This window comes from Phodopus roborovskii, unplaced genomic scaffold (genome assembly GCF_943737965.1).
Source record: "Phodopus roborovskii unplaced genomic scaffold, PHOROB, whole genome shotgun sequence".
Lineage (NCBI taxonomy): Eukaryota > Metazoa > Chordata > Mammalia > Rodentia > Cricetidae > Phodopus > Phodopus roborovskii.
The window spans coordinates 18,449,960-18,466,232 of NW_026125397.1; the positions used below are offsets into that span (position 1 = coordinate 18,449,960).

At 43.3% G+C, this 16,273-nt stretch overlaps 1 protein-coding gene across 1 annotated transcript in view; it reads left to right on the forward strand.

The window, feature by feature from the left end:
* Nucleotides 1-1,472: 1,472 nt before the first annotated feature.
* Nucleotides 1,473-16,273, forward strand: part of Ros1 (ROS proto-oncogene 1, receptor tyrosine kinase) — a 100,343-nt gene continuing 85,542 nt past the window's right edge. The window contains exons 1-5 of the mRNA XM_051175318.1: nucleotides 1,473-1,548; nucleotides 2,273-2,337; nucleotides 6,655-6,714; nucleotides 10,303-10,329; nucleotides 13,178-13,238. Of these exons, the coding sequence (XP_051031275.1) occupies nucleotides 1,473-1,548; nucleotides 2,273-2,337; nucleotides 6,655-6,714; nucleotides 10,303-10,329; nucleotides 13,178-13,238 (289 nt within the window). The remainder of the gene's footprint in view (nucleotides 1,549-2,272; nucleotides 2,338-6,654; nucleotides 6,715-10,302; nucleotides 10,330-13,177; nucleotides 13,239-16,273) is intronic.

The following is a 16,273-nucleotide window of genomic DNA, read 5'->3' on the forward strand; positions in this document are numbered from 1 at the left end:
ACACTTGCTGCCAAGCCTAACAGCAAGAGTTCGATCCCTGGGACCCACTTGGTGGGAGGAGAGCTCTGACTCCTTATTTTCTGATGTTCATTCATGCCACAGCGTGGGCACGCCACTACTCCACCAAATAATAGACAAACATAACAAAAGAAACCAAAATAACAGTCGGTGGTGGTGTGTGCCTTTAATCTCAGCACTTGGGAGGCAGAGGCAGAGGCAGGAGAATCTCTATGAGTTCAAGGCCAGCCTGGCTTACAGAGTGGGTTCTAGGATAGACGGGGATGTTTCACGGAAAAACCCTGTCTCAAAAAACAAAACAAACAAACAAACAAAACCACAAACAAACAACAACAACAACAAAAAAAAAAACAACCAGAGAGAAGCTAAACAAAACAATAAAAGCCCATACAATCTCCCTCACAAGGTTACAAAATTAACTAATGTCAGAGTTCTCTGTGAATACAAAACATTGTTATTACTTGTTATACAAAATACCCACCTTATTCCTTTCCTTACATGTGTAAAACACCAAGGATGATAGGTAATGTTTGTCTTTTGAATTCTGAGTTTGCTTCCTTTTCAAATTAACATCACAGTGTGAAGTCCTTAGATAAAGCCAACAGAGGTTCCTAAAGCTTTTGTAAGTGTGTGTGTGTGTGTGTGTGGGGGGGGGGGGTCTGCCTTTAACCCATTCCTTTGCCTGTATTTTTGAACAATAGTTTCCCATCAGGCATCGCTCTGAGCCCTGGAAATGAACCCTGAAATGCATGGGAAGGAGGGGGTATGCCATTTGGGCCGTCTTCTGTGACAGCACCATGTAGTCAGAGGCCACACTGGATGCTTAAACCAAACTTCCATCCTTCTTGGGGCTTTTTTTGTCTCCTGCGACATATTTTAGTTTTAGAACTGGAAGCTAAGGATGGACACTACGTTCCTTGCTTAGAAGTATTGATTATGTCTCAAACTCACTATTTCATATATAAACCTTTTTTGGACGTATTTGTAGCCCTGCAGTTGGTGGCACACACCTTTAGTCCCAGCACTTGGGAGGCAGACACAGGTGGATCTCTGTGAGTTCGAGGCCAGCCTGGTCTACAGAGCTAAGTCCAGGGGCAGCCAAGACTACACAGAGAAAACCTGTCTTGAAAAAAAAGGAAGGAAGCATTTGTATTTGTTGCTTGAACTATTGGTATGTGTGTGACTGTCTCTGTGTGGGTATCTGCATGTGAGTGCCAGTGTCTGGAGACCAGATGAAGGAAGGTGTTAGATCCCCAGAGAATCGAGTTTCAGGCGGTATCGAGGAGCCTGAAGTGGGTGCTGGGAACTAAAATCAGGTCCCCTGCATAGGTGGCACCCCTAGCCGAAGAGTTGCCTCTCTAGCCACAACAAAGGCCTATTTTTCAATTTTTTTCTTTACTTTTTAATCTTATTTTTTAATGTGTGTAAGTGTTCTGCCTATGTATCTTCGCACCATGGTCATGCCCGGTGCCTGTAGAGGCCAGAAGGGGGCGTCCCAGGAACTGGAGTCACATGGTTGCCAGCCCCCAAGTGGGTACTCAGAATCGAACCCCATGTCTTCTGGAAAAACCAATGCTCTTAACTGCAGAGCCATCTCTCTAGTCCAGTGGTTCTCAACCTCCCAAACACGACCCTTTAATACACTTCCTCTTGTTGTGACCTCCAACCAAAAAATTATTTTGGTTGCTACTTTATAACCGTAATTTTGCTACTGTTATGGATCATAATGTAAATATCCGAGATACAGGATAGTCTTGTTCAATCCGTGGAAGATGTCACAACCCACAGGTTGAGAAACCCCACTAGCTCCGTAAATGCCATCTTCAAAATTTCAAATATGTGAGAGCTAAACAGAGAATTTATATTTTATTAAACATGACATTCCAAATTTGTATCTTTCCCTATAGTTACTGAGTAATTGGAAAGAAAAGGGGAAAAAAATCTGAATATAATTCTCTTCCAATTTAGGAGACCTTTGTTTGCACTGGCTGCCTAACCCACAGGTTCACGTAATTAGCCGTAGTTCCTGTCACCCTGTCCACAGCCCCATTCCCAGCCTCGCAGGGGCTGCAGAATTCCTAGGGATGATATATGTAACTCGCATCAGCTTTTTGTCCAGCTTCATGGCAGACTGAATGACTGGGAAACTCTTGGCAAGTTACTCTACAATTAGCAAACAAAGAGAAGAACTCAGTTCCAGGAACCTTAGATAAAAAGGTGTAGTGGCACACTGGAGGGTATTGATGATGTTTATTGTTCCTTCCTCATTTCCAGGGCAGACAGCTTGACGTTAGCACACCATACAATCTGAGTGAGGCGGTGAGTAATTACTTCTGTTGTCAAGAACTTGACAATTTGTGTTGAGTTTAAAAAAAAAAGTGTTGGTCTGTTTTATTACAATAAGACTCATTCCTAGATAAAACCTTATTTATTTATCTTTGGTTAAAAAAGTCTTGAAAATAGTGAGAAGTCTAAATTATAGAATTCATTAAAAATGAAACATATTAAAGCAGAAAAAGCAATGGACTAATATAACCCCATGATTTTGCCTACACAGCTGGGTGACTTGGGACTATGACTTAATATTTTATTGTGTGTTATCTGAGAAGGTTGGGCTATATAAGCTTGTTGTTCTAGTAATTATGTTTTGTGGTTTTATTACTTTTCTGCATATGTATTTATTCAGCAAATTGTTGACTGACTCAACAAACATATGTGGCAGACATTGGTCTAGGCAGATGTCTTGGGTTTCTATTGTTGTGAGGAGACACCATGACCACATCAACTCTTACAAAGAAAAACGTTTGAGACTAGCTTACAGTTCCAGAGGTTTAGTCCCTTATTGTCATGGTGGGTGGCACGGAGGCAGACACGGTGATGGAGAAGGAGCTGAGAGGTCCACATCCTGATCCACAGGCAGCAGAGGCAACTGTGTCACACTGAGCACAGCTTGAGCAAAGGAGACCTCAAAGCCCGCCCCCACAGAGATACACTTCCTTCTTCAAGGTCACACCTCCTCCAATAAAGCCACACCGCCTAATAGTGCCACTTCCTATGGGGAGGGGGGCTAGTTTCTTTCCAACCACTACAGCAGAAGAGGTTCACAGCTGGGACCTGTGTTTGAAGGAACCACAACTTTTTTGAGACACACACACAACTATGGACAAAAAACAGTGTTGTTATGGCGGGAAATTTAAGAGGACACACAGACTCAAAGATCACTTCATTTGCCTGCAAGGTCTTCAGATTAAAAGAGGAAGAGTTTTCTAGACAACTTCTCCCCATTTTAGGCTCTTTATCCTCTGAGGAGATTTCACAGTCTCGGGTGTATATGGGACAATGACGTGGGTCTGAGTTGGAGAAGGCTCAGTGGGGAAAGGTGCTGGCCACTAACTTGACCACCGGAGTTAAATTCCCTAGTCTGTTATGGTAGAATGAAAAAAAACTAACTCCTGTAAGTGGGTGCTGGGAACTGAACCTGTGTCTTCAGCAAGAGCAATAAATGCTCTCAACCACTGAACCATTTCTCTAGCCCTTTAGCTAAATATTTGGTACTACATCTTTAACATTTTCCAGAGTTGACAGATATTTTAATTTTATAATTGTTTATGCTAAAACAGTTCTTTGCATAAGTATGTAGTATAAAATGACGGAAACGTGTTTATGAACATTTTAGAAATGCTTAGAAAAATCTCTCCTAATCCCAAGTCAAAATTTAAAGACCAAACTTAGAAAACCTGAGTTTGTTTTTTTGACAGTTACATGCATATATATGATACATCTGATTATCTCCTCCCCGCTTTTCATCGCCCTCTCATCTCTGTTAAATCCCACTTCATTCTAACAACCTCTGTTCTAGATCTGTGACTTTTGGTTTGTTTTTTTGACCCATTTAGCGTAAATAAAACCAGCTATATGACTATTGGATTGCAACTATGCACTAGAGACTGCTGTAGTCTTGGGTGGGAAAAAAAAAAACTGAATCTCATTTGCAAACAATTCATCAGTGAGAGATAGGACCCCCTGAGCCCTCCTCTATCCATGTCTGACAGTTAGTGGACTCACTCATTCTTGTATATACAGAGTATAGGGATCTTTAGCTTTTTTGAGTTTGTGATTCCAATGGTTGTGTTACTTAGACATAGGGTGCTTTGAAGACATCTTCCTTATCTTCCAGCTCTTACCTTCCTCCCACCAGTGTTATACAATGTTTCCCAAGCCTTAGAGGGGATGGTATAAATGTCTTGTTCAGGGTTGAGCACTCATCTGTCAAGTATTCCTAGCCCATCGGACAGCCACGAGTCTCTGAATTCACTGTTAGCTGGAAAAAGAGGCTTCTGGGGTTAAGGCTGAGAATCACTTTTGCCTATGGATATAAACAACAAATATTTATAAGGTAGTTTGAAAGTATGTCAATTTAGCTAACAATATCCAATTCCCTTATAAGGCCTGTCATCTCTCCCACCATGGATTTTTGACCAGATTTACAATTATAGACTCCTCTTGAGTGAGCCTTAAATACAATTAGAAAGCAGTTGGTTGCTTCCACAACAGTAGGATCACTATTGCACAAGTGGTCAAATATCAATTTTCAAAATCAAGAATTTTAATATAGCTGACCATTGGTGACACACATCTTTAGTCCCAGCACTCAGGAGGCAGAGGCAGGTGGATCTCTGTGACTTCAAGGCCACCCTGGTTTACTGAAATCATACAGTGCAACATAGGCAGATGCTTCTAGAATCACCTTAGATTCATTAAAAATACGATTCTGAGTTAACTTTTGAGCATTTAGAAGTCTTTTAGTGTCAAATTTTTCATGACCACCCCCTCCCATTTAAGGGAGGTTACACCCCATAGTTTAAGAAGCTATGTTCATGCTGAAAGGTGGTGGCACATCTCTTTAGTCCCAGCACTTGGGAAGGAGAGGCAGGCAGTTCTCTTGAGTTTCAGGCCAGCCTAGTCTACAGAGTTCCAGGACAGCCAGGACTATACAGAGAGACTCCATCTCGGAAAAAACCAACAAAACAAAACAAAACCTAAAAGGAAAAAAGAAGCTATGATCAGGCAGAAGAGATGGATCTGCAGACAAAGGCACTTGCCACTACTGGCTGCTCTTCCAGAGGTCCTGAGTTCAATTCCCACCAATCAGGTGGTGGCTCATGACCACCTGTAATGAGATCTGGTGCCCTCTTCTGGCCTACAGGCATACATGCAGGCAAAAGGAAGCTCTATTATAGAAGGAATGGAAAGTGAAAGCATAAGCCAGATAGGAGAGAGCTGTGTGTCAGGTGTTAGAGTAACTTGCCTAGGAAATGAGAGTGCTGAATGCCAGACCTGGTAATTTGGTGTCCGTGTACAAAACAATGGAGAGGGATGAGTTGAAAGTAAAAGAAGGATGTATCCAGTCAGTGATGGCACACGCCTTTAACCCCAGCCCTTGGGAGGCAGAGACAGGTGGATCTTTTTGAGTTTGAGTCCAGGACAGCCAAGGCTACACAGAAAAACCCTGTCCCGAAAAACAAAACAAAGAACAAGCAAACAAACAAATGACGTGGCCAGATATTTTGTTTTTAAGATAAGGCTGTGTAGCCTTGGCTGGCCCAGAAATAGATAACTGGCCTCTGGGTCACAATGGTCTACCTGCCTCTGCCTCCCGGGTGCCAGGATTAGAGTCCTAGGCCATTATGACACATTTGGTTTTAAAAAAGAACTCTCCAAGGAGGCAATTGAGATGGGTCTTCCATGAGTATTTGGCAAGTTGTGAAGGACATATCAGACAGCTGAGAACATGAGTAGGAAGCCAGAGAGAGCTTGGCTAATAACCAGGTGGGTCAGTAGGCCTTGAGTTAGAGAATACATTTTCTTAATGTATTCGGGCTCCTGGTTTAGCTGGTTTAGGGTACTCAAGCATACACGTGGGAGAATGTGCAGGTATGAGGAATTCAGTGTGTCACATGCTGAATCCATAGTTACTCAGGTGTGGGTGTCTAACGCAGGAGTGCATGGGTGAATGGGGCTTGTTAGGAAGTCAGGTACAGTCATGGTTTATCAGCATGTGGCCTGGGAAGGAATGGCCAAGATGGTTACAGACACAGATGAAGCAGAAGCTATGGTCCATCAGCCCAGCAGGAGACCAGGACAGCTGTGGGAGGTCATTTGAGGGTAGCTTTAGGGTAAAAGCAGCCCAAAGTGAACAGATGCCACACTTGGTAATGTGGTGTTGATGTACAAGGTTGATTTACAACGGAAAGAGATGAGTTGACCAACCACTTTTGACATTCTGCCTGGTTGTAGTCCCTGGTTGTGAGTCTTGCTGGTTGTATGAGGACAGCTGGAGACCCATGATATGCTTGATGCCTTGCTGTCCTGGACTCGACTGCTGACACCTACCAAGTGGACAGGGTATTGGGTGTTTTCGGGGTGTCATCTTGCCCAGAGGTTAACTCCACTTTGTAGTGCTGCCAGCTTGCATTGAGCCACACCCAGGGCCCTGGCCTGTCTGTAGATATGCAGCTCTGATTAGAAGCCCCATTCACATCTTCCAGGGGGCCTTATCTTTGTCAATAGGTTAATATTTCTAAAATACAAGGTGGTTTTTCTTCATTCACGCTCTTGTCTTACTATCTCTTGCAGTGCATCCAAGGATGCCAGTTTTGGAACTCCGAAGACCAGGAAAAGTGTGCTTTAAAGTGTGTAAGTATTAATTATGGTTACATGTTTTTGAGACAGGGCCTAATGGAGCCCAGCCTGGCCTCAGACTCATATGTAGCTGAGGATGACCTTAAATTTCTGATCTTCCTGTTCTACCTGGAGTGCTGGGATTACCGTCGTGTACCATCACATCGGTTTATATGGTACTGGGGTTTGAACCCAGGCTAGCAATCTATCAACTGAACCACAGCCCACCTCCCTAATACTTTTTTTCTGTTAGTGAGCTAAATCATGACAATGAAATTTATTTGAGGATGTTAAAGTTGGACTTGGCAACCCATAACTGTGATCCAGCCACTCCAGAGGCAGACACAGGGGTGACTTAGTGTGAGAACCCAGGTTGGGGTATAAAATCATGAGTCTCCATAAAAAACAAATTCTTCTATGAACTGCTCACAGCCTTCCTTGGTGACTTGCTTGCAGTACCTCAGGTCAATATGACAGATATTTCCACAGAATTTGAAGAAGGACAGGCACTGGTCAGTGACATTATTGCAGTCTTCAGTCAAAGCTGGCTGGCTAGAGGCTGTCAGGGATCATCCACCAGCAGGGAAGTACCTGCCTGATAGGATGATCTCTGTCAGAGTCTCGGGGGTTAGTGCCGACTGCGGTGAGCAGGTTGATGGACTGATCAGTGACATGGTTACAGTAACTGAGGTGGAGCTTGGAGAGCAGGGGCATATGGCGGGTAATGCGCCGCAGGGAGGCGTCTGTGACGTTCAGGGTTTTTCTCCAAGCATGAGCTCTTGTATTCTATCTACATAGATCTAATTTATACCGTGAGTCAAGTAGAATAAATGTGTCCATAGCCTTCCTTTCCTTTGAAGTGTTCAGTTCTCACTGAAGCTGGTAACCGGGCTATTTTCTAGTTGTCATGTTCTGCATCAAAAAGTACCATTGTTGTATGGTGGTGTTTCCTAGATTTTCCCTGATGCAGTTTTACCTTTGTTGGAGTTGTATAAATAATTGTACAAAAAAAAAAAAAAAAAAAAATCCAAAAACTCTAATTCTTCATATATGTACTTTCATAATTTTTCTTGCCTTGCAGACCTCAGTCATAAAGGTTTTTTAAAAAATGCCTATTCCCACTTGTGGTTGTGTGAATTACAGACTCAAATTTTGCAAGAGTGTTTGTCATCTGGATCAAGTTATTCTTTCACGCCATTACACATTGCACTTAATTGTTTGTCTAGTTAAGTATTTTTACCATTAATGCCACTATGTAAGTTCTTACAGGGCATAGAGTACTTTGTCTTTTCTAGACCACATCTCCTCCACTGACCAGGGTGGGACACAAAGCAGGTATTAATTCTAGCTGAGTGCATGAGCCGCAATACCATTTGTTGCCAGGCAACCATGCAGGAAGCCAGCAATGTGGGCAGAGGAAATTGCTGGTCTTTGCTAGCTAGAACTCCTAGTTGTTTTCATTTTAGTTTGTCTCCCTTTAGCTTGGGTGAAATTCCCTAGCTTGGTTCATTACAGGCTGCCTCCCAGTTCATTGAGATTTTCTTTCTTTCTTTCTTTCTTCCTTTCTTTGTTTCTTTCTTTCTTCCTTCCTTCCTTCTTTCCTTCCTTCCTTCCTTCCTTCCTTCCTTCCTTCCTTCCTTTCTCTTTACCTATAAGCCCCAACATGATTTATTCTACAAATTTCTGTTTTAATCAAAATACTCTTTCTGGAAAAGCTGGACCAGGGATTGGGGAGATGACTCCATGGTTAAGAGTATATACTGCTCTTACAGAGGTCCCAGACTCAATTCCCAGCACCTACATCCAGCAGCTGACAACTGCCTGTGATTTCAGTCCCAGGGGATCAAATGCCCTCTTCTGAACTTCTTTTTTCTAATGATAATTTTTTAATTTAAATTTGAAACAAGCTTGTTTTACACATCAATCTTAGTTCCCATTCCCTTCCATCCTCCCCTGCCCCACACCAATCCCCTCTCCCATCCTCTTTCTGCTCCCCAGGGAGGGTGAGGCCTTCCATGGGGGATCTTCAAAGTCTGTCATATCATTTGGAACCTGTGTCTAGGCTGAGAGAGTATCCTTCTATGTGGAATCGGCTCCCAAAGTCAATTTGTATACTAGAGACACATTCTGATCCATTACCAGAGGCCCCATAGACTGCCCAGTCCTCCTAACAGACACCCTCATTCAGGGGGTCTGGGTTAGTCCTATGCTGGTTTCCAGCTATCAGGTTGGGGTTCATGAGCTCCCCCTTGTTCAGGTCAACTGTTTCTGTGGGTTTCTTCAGTTTGGTCTTGACCCCTTTGCTTATTACTCCTCCCTCTCTGCAACTGGATTCCAGGAGTTCAGCTCAGTGCTTAGCTGTGGGTGTCTGCTTCTGCTTCCATTGGCTACTGGATGAAGGCTCCAGATGGCTTATAAGGTAGTCATCAATCTCATTTAAGTAGCCTCTCCACTATTGCTTAGATTTTTAGTTGGGATCATCTTTGTAGATCTCTGGACATTTCCCTAGTGCCAGATTTCTCTTTAAACCTATAATGGCTCCCTCTATTGTGGTATCTCTTTTCTTGCTCTCCTCTATTCTTCTCCTGACTCAATCTTCCTGCTCCCTCATGTCCTCCTCTCTCCGCTCTTCTCCCCTTCTCTTTCTCCTAACTCCCCCTCCCCTCCCCCCATGGTCCCAATTTCCATGGGAGATCTAGTCCTTTTTCCCTTCTCCAGGGGACCATGTATGTCTGTCTCTCTTAGGTTCCTCCTTGTTTCCTAGCTTTTCTGGCGGTGTGAATTGTAGGATGGAGAGGGACTTTACATGAATCTCTTAGAATACACCTTATATCCTAGTTCCTCTGATGCTGTGAATTATAGGCTGGTGATCATTTGATCTAGGTCTAAAATCCATATATGAGTGAGTACATACCATGTTCCTCTTTTTGTGACTGGGTTACCTCACTCAGGATGGTTTCTTCAAGTTCCATCCATTTGAGTGTGAATTTCAAGGTTCCATTATTTTTTCTGCTGAGTAGTACTCCATTGTGTAAATGTACCACATTTTCTCCATCCATTCTTTAGTTGAGGGGCATTTAGGTTGCTTCCAGGTGCAGGCGATGAGGTCTCTCCCTCCTGGTGAGTATGGGACCAGGGTTCTCTTCTGGTGGGTGCAAGCGGGTTCAATACTCCGATGGCTCTCCTCTCCCAGTGGGTGGAGGTGGGACTAGGGTGCTGGCAGACTGGAGCTGGGCTGGTCCACTGGGAGGGGTTACCCCAGTACTCAGGAGGCCCCAGTCCTCAAGAGGCTCAGAGCAGAGCACCGGAAGGCTGGCTCCTCCCATGGATGGAGGCAGGTTCTCACTGAGATTTTCTAGTGGATAACTTGCTTAACCATTTTCCTAGTGATGCAAATATCATAATTTTTTTAAATGGGCCCCTGCATAACTTTTGAGTGCTGGGATTACAGGCATGTGCTACCAGGCCCAGGAGCCCCTATTTGTCATTGATTGTCAGTAGTGGGAACAATTTCAGTCGGAGAAAATGCACAGCTGAATCCCTGAAGTTATCGCTTTGTTCAGGATGTTAAGTAACTGTTCTTTCCTTTTGTTTTCTATGCAGAATGATACTTATGCCACCATTTGTGAGGTGAGTTCCTAATCACAAAAAACACAAGTGTGTGTTCTTAGACTTCAAAGGCTATTAAAAGGAAGATGAAGAAATTCTCAGTCATAAATGAGGGTCTAATCCCATTTTGGGACAGACATTTACTGTAAATCTATGTGTATGGGTAAGTCTTTATTACTATGCATGTGCATACACAACTTCATATATATACATAAACAGTCATCTTTTAATGTCTAAGGGGGACCAGTTTTAGGAATTCCCCAAATTAACAAATCCCTGTATATCCAAATCCGTCTTGAAAATGCAGTAGTATACACACAGGACTTCTTTACAGCGGCCATACCTCATCTCTATTTCACTTTTAATAGTTAATACAATGTACATATTGTAGAATCAGCTCACTTTCCCTCCTCCCTCTCCTCCTTCTTTTTGAGACAATATCTCATGCATACTGGACTGAACTCGAACATCCTCTGCAACCAAGGATAACTTTAGACTCCTGCTTCTACAGCCAAGTGCTGTTCCAGTCCTGTGCTGCCATGTTCGGTTTAAATAGCCTTTAAGATATCTTGTTCGTGAAAAAAAAAAAAAAAAAAAAAAAAGACAAAACAAGACTATGTATGCATTCAGTTAAGATGCAATTACAAATATTCTTGATTCTGAGTTGTGTGAATGTGCAAAATCTGCAGAAATGGATAACCTGAATACAAGGGCAAACTGTAACTTGTCTAGTCTAGAAGCCTGTAATTTTCTTTCCTGGAGCAAGGGGAGGCTGAGTCTGGCAGGGAGGAAAGTAGAGAAGAATGCATTCTGGGGTATCTCTGCTGACAGCATTTCCTTTTTCTTTCTTTCTTTTTTTTTAATGTTTACTTATTTATTGTGTGTTTGTGTTGGGTAGGTGGATGTGTGGAAGTTAGAGGACAACTCATAGGAATCGTTTCTCTCCTTTACCTAGTGGGGTTTGGGGATGTAACTCAGCTTCTCAGCTTGGCCACAATCTCCTTAAGTCAGGGTCTTGCTGGCCTGTGATTGCATTTTCTCTCTCCAAGCACAGAGCGCTCTATCATACACATTTACATTACATTACATGAGACCTCTCAGGCCAGGTGTGGTGTGATACATCTGTATTCCAAGCACACAGGAGGCAGAGGCAAGGGAATCACAAGTTCGAGGCCAGTCTGGTCTACAGAAATCCAAAAATAATTGGAACAGAACAAAACCAAACCTCAAAGAGAGACCCTTCTATCCCTTTTGTTCACCAGAGTCCTTTCCAACACTGAGTCGCATTTCCTGCTGCCGGCAGCCAGGCATCCTGGAATAAGTAGTATACAAGTTCCATCTAGAAGCTTTCGGTTCAGGGTCTGTGAACTGCTCTGACACAGCCACTGCATGTTCTCTCCAGGCTTGGGAAATGCAGCATGTTCTCACTTAATGTCTGATGATGCCTTGCTTTCTTGAGTGGGGCAGAATAGTTGACAGCATTGTGTCCCCTTGAAATAGTGTTTAAGCTCTCAGATTGACAGAAAGTTTATTCTGTGTTTCCCCTGGGGGGGGGGGTGAAAGGGAATAATGTAGGAGAAACAGGGTCACAATTTTCTTTTTTCCTCTTTAGAATGGCCTGCATTTCCAAGTAATACACATTTCTAAACAAAGTCTCTTGTTCCTTGGAAGAAAAGCCTCCATTTTATGCAATGTTTTTGTTGCCTCTTGGTTTGTGTCTCCTCTGCAGTGGGTAGATGGGCTAAATGAGCCTTCCTCAAACTTCCAAAGAGGATGTGACAAGTACCTGAACTTTTAAGTTAAACAACCCAAGCCCAAACCATGGTATTTGAATTAATCCTTAACTAAGCAAACCCAGGCTTATCGGGCTCTACTTCCTCTCAGTGCACAGCTCAAACATCTCAAAGTTAATATTTGCATTTTATAGCTCTTTCTTACCCCAGGAGGTGCTGTGTGCCTATCCTCGCCCTGAGACTGACAGCAGCTGCTCCTGGCACTGCAGTAATACACTCAGGGAGACTGAGCACAGCCTCGCTGGATGGAGTTTTACGTGTCCTTTCCCAACACGTTTTTCTTTCCTTTGGAGCTAAGGAAGACACACCTGTTTAGGTGTCTGTCGAGATTAGGCTGTTGCAGATCTTAAAAGTCGGCATTCCTATGAAGATATCCATTAGAATGTTTGGCTATTGTAGAAGCTGCAGTCCGTTTTTAATTCTTAGGGAAAACACAACAAATAGACAATCAAATGCATTTATCTTGGGCTGGAACTTTTAAGTTTCCAGCTCCTCAAATTTTGAACAAGATAAAAATTGATGTATTAAGCTCAGTGTTTTCTCAAACTATAGAATGACAGGGTGGTGGAATGAATTCAGTAAACTGAGAGCCACCTTCAGCAAAACGAAACAGAAGTTGGAATATGTAAGGACATCCTGCCCAGGGGTTTCTTCACGGCACGAGGAGAATGTTCTAAAATCGCATTGTGTTGATGATGGCACCATTTTGGAAATCACTGAAACCGGACAGAACGACCGTGGGCTTTACATGCTGTGGCTCTTTCTTGACCTCTGGGTTTTGAGACAGGCTTTTTGTTTCGCCCCTGTTTTTCGAGACAGTGTTTCTCTGTATATAGCCCTGACTGTGCTGGAACTCATTCTGTAGGCCAGGCTGGAGAGACAGGTTCAGGCTGCCTCAAACTTTTTGAGACGCTAAGGACGGCCTCAATTCCTGCCTTTACGTGGGGTGGGCTATAATGACAGGCACGGGCCGGACGTGCCCCACTTAGGAAGACAGATAAGGCTTTCAGGTTCCAGACGGGAGTTGAAGCTTATTGGCAGAAACAACAGCATCTCATCCCACGTGTCTTCCACAGAGGGAGTCCTGTGAGGTGGGCTGCAGCAAGGCAGAGGGAACCTATGAAGAGGAAGTGCTGGGTAAGACAACACTGATGACGTCATGGAGTAATCTCTGCCTCCTGGGGACCAATGAAAAGATAAGGCAGACCCTCTCACAACATCTACCCTCCTGCATCTCAATAGCATCGAAAATGATTGTAAATGAGAGTTGAGTGGCTCCGGACTGTAGACTGTAGTCCCCGGGGAGGCTGAGGTAGGAGGATTGCAGTGAGTTCAAGGTCAGCCAGGACTGCAGAGTGACATCCTGTGTCAAAAACAAAACACTACCTCTGCCAACATTTGTATATTAAAAAACAAAACAAAACCAAATTTGCAATTTCAAATGTTAAGGCCATGTGGATAGAGAGCCACTAGACTCTTGTAGATAAAATATAGAAAATGTGAAACATGATTGACATTTTGTCTTCAAGGTCAATATATATATATATATATATATATATACACACACACACACACACACACACACACACACACACACACAAACACACACACACACACACACACACACACACACACACACACACACATATATATATATATATATATATATATATATATATATAGGCTCTCAGTCAGGCAGTGGTAGCAGATAACTTTAATACCAGTACTTAGGAGACAGAGACAGGTGGATCTCTGTGAGTTTGAGGCCAGCCTGATCTACAGATTTGAGTTCCAGGATAGGCTTCAAGCTACAGAGAAACCCTGTCTGGAAAAACAAAACAAAACAAAACAAAAAGACAGACAGAAAAATAAATAAAGAAAGAAAAAAGGACAGGATCTCATAAGCTCAAAAGGCCTTGAATTTGATATATATCCAAAGAAGACCTTGAACTCCTGATCCTCCTGCTTCTTGGGAGTATTGGTATGCACCACTGCTTTCAGTTTTATGTGATTCTTGGGATCAAATCCCAGGGTCTCTGTGCATGCCAGGCAAGCACTCTCCCAATGCTCTACACACCCTGCCCAATCCCTGTTGGCTCAATGAGGGGGCACTCCACCTGGGACAGATTTGATATTGAGGAGGGCTGCTGTTTTGCTGACCTTTAGGATTCAGAATAATTTATCTAATGTGGAGTACATCGTTCAGCTAATAGTTACTCAGTAAAGTACTTACTGTGCACATGGCAACTCAGAAAAGACAGTAGGGGCTTGTGTTTAGAAGCCAGGGTTGGATGGGAATTGGTGGGAAAATCCTGGGTATGGCAGCTTCCTTGGCCCAATTTGAAACCAGGCTGTGTGTTTAAGTAAGTGCTTTACTCTGGTGCACTGATTCCCAGTGATGTCTGAAGAGGCAGCAGCAATTTGAAAGTCAACCTGGGTGTTGATGGCTGTCTCCAGTAATTTCCCAGAGCCTCCTCCTACCAGGGGATTTTGGCAGACTGAATTTCCTGACTCTTCTATGAAGAGCTGCCATTCTTGTTGCAGAGGCTAGCTTAGCTCCTTACTCCCAGTGGCTGTTGGGAATCAAGAGGCAAGTGTTTGTTGTCTCAATGTGCTCTTCACTTTAGTGTCTCATAAACACAAGAAACGGAAAACATTTCTGTAAAGGGGTAGAGGCGTAACTTTTTTCAGCTACATTATGAAAGTTACCTATAGATAAAAATCTATATTTGTGCTTTCCAAGTATTGCCCAGCAGCACCCCAAGATACCACAGACTCACCCTAGGGCATCATTGCACTCTCGGGGGAATACAGGACAGTTTCAGGCCTTGAGGATATGGGGATAGTGAACAGCTGTTGGATGCTGTTGGATCTGCTGCTCAGGGGTGGTTCGTGGCATAATGGTAGTCCCTACTATACTTTCCCCCGTGACTTCATTGTTAATAAGGCTGGTATTTTTGTGATTTCTAGTGTAACAAAAACTTGCCTAAAAAGACTCAGTGGGAGATGGGAGGCGACTATGGCAATACATAATCAAATTACATACTTGGAAAAGTTATGAAGCGTTCAAGGGGCACATGATTGCAATTAGCATACAGTAATTCTATTGTAAGGTCCTTTATGTGCTATTTAAAAATTTTAAAGTGCTTTTATTTATTTTAATTTTAAAAGATTTATTTTTCTTAAAAACACCAAAAAAAAAAAAAAAAAAAAAAAAAAAAAAAAGAAAAAGAAAAAAAGTTTTGCTTTAGCTGGGCTGTGGTGGCACACACCTTTAATCCCAGCACACGAAAGACCCACATGATGGAGGATTGCCTACCTGATCATAGTCACATAGTCAGAGGTTATTTATGAGGAACGTGGACTTCCTCCGTCCGTCCGTCCATCCGTCCCTCCCTCTTTCTTCCTTCCTTCCTTCCTTTCTTTCTTTTTTTTTTTTTTCTTTCTTTTTTTGAGACTGGGTTTCTCTGTGTAACAGCTGTGGCTGTCCTGGAACTTGCTCTGTAGACCAGGCTGGCCTCAAACTCACAGAGATCCGCCTGCCTCTGCCTCCCGAGTGCTGGGACTACAGGCGTGCAACAGCAGGCCCAGCAGCTTTATTACTTTTGGTTATGTGTGTATGTTGTGTCTGTGTGTGTGGGCTTGTGTATGTGCCCATGGAGGCCAGAGGGTCAGCTCCCCTGGAGGTAGAGTTACACCCATTGTGAGCCACTAGATGTGGGTGCTGGTGACTGAACTCAGGTCCTCTGTTAGGTTATCAAGTCCTCTTAATCACTGAGCCATCTCTTTAGTCCCTACATTGTGTGTGTGTTTGTGTCTGTGTGTGTGTCTGTGTGTGTCTGTGTGTTTGTGTCTGTATGTGTGTTTGTGTCTGTATGTGTGTCTGTGTGTGTATGTGTGTCTGTGTGTGTGTGCCTGTGTGTGTGTCCGTGTGTCTGTGTGTGTCTGTGTGTGTGTGTGTGTCTGTGTCTGTGTGTTTGTGCCTGTGTGTGTGTCTGTGTGTGTGTGTGTGTGTGTGTGTGTGTGTCTCCATGCTAAAGTGCGTGTGTGGAGGTTAGAGAAGAGCTTGTGGGTGGGAGCTGGTTCTCTCCTTTCTCTTTCTGGGGTAAAAGCAACAGCGTTGTTCATATGAAAATGGTTTGCTGGGGCTGAAGATGTAGTTTGCATGAAGT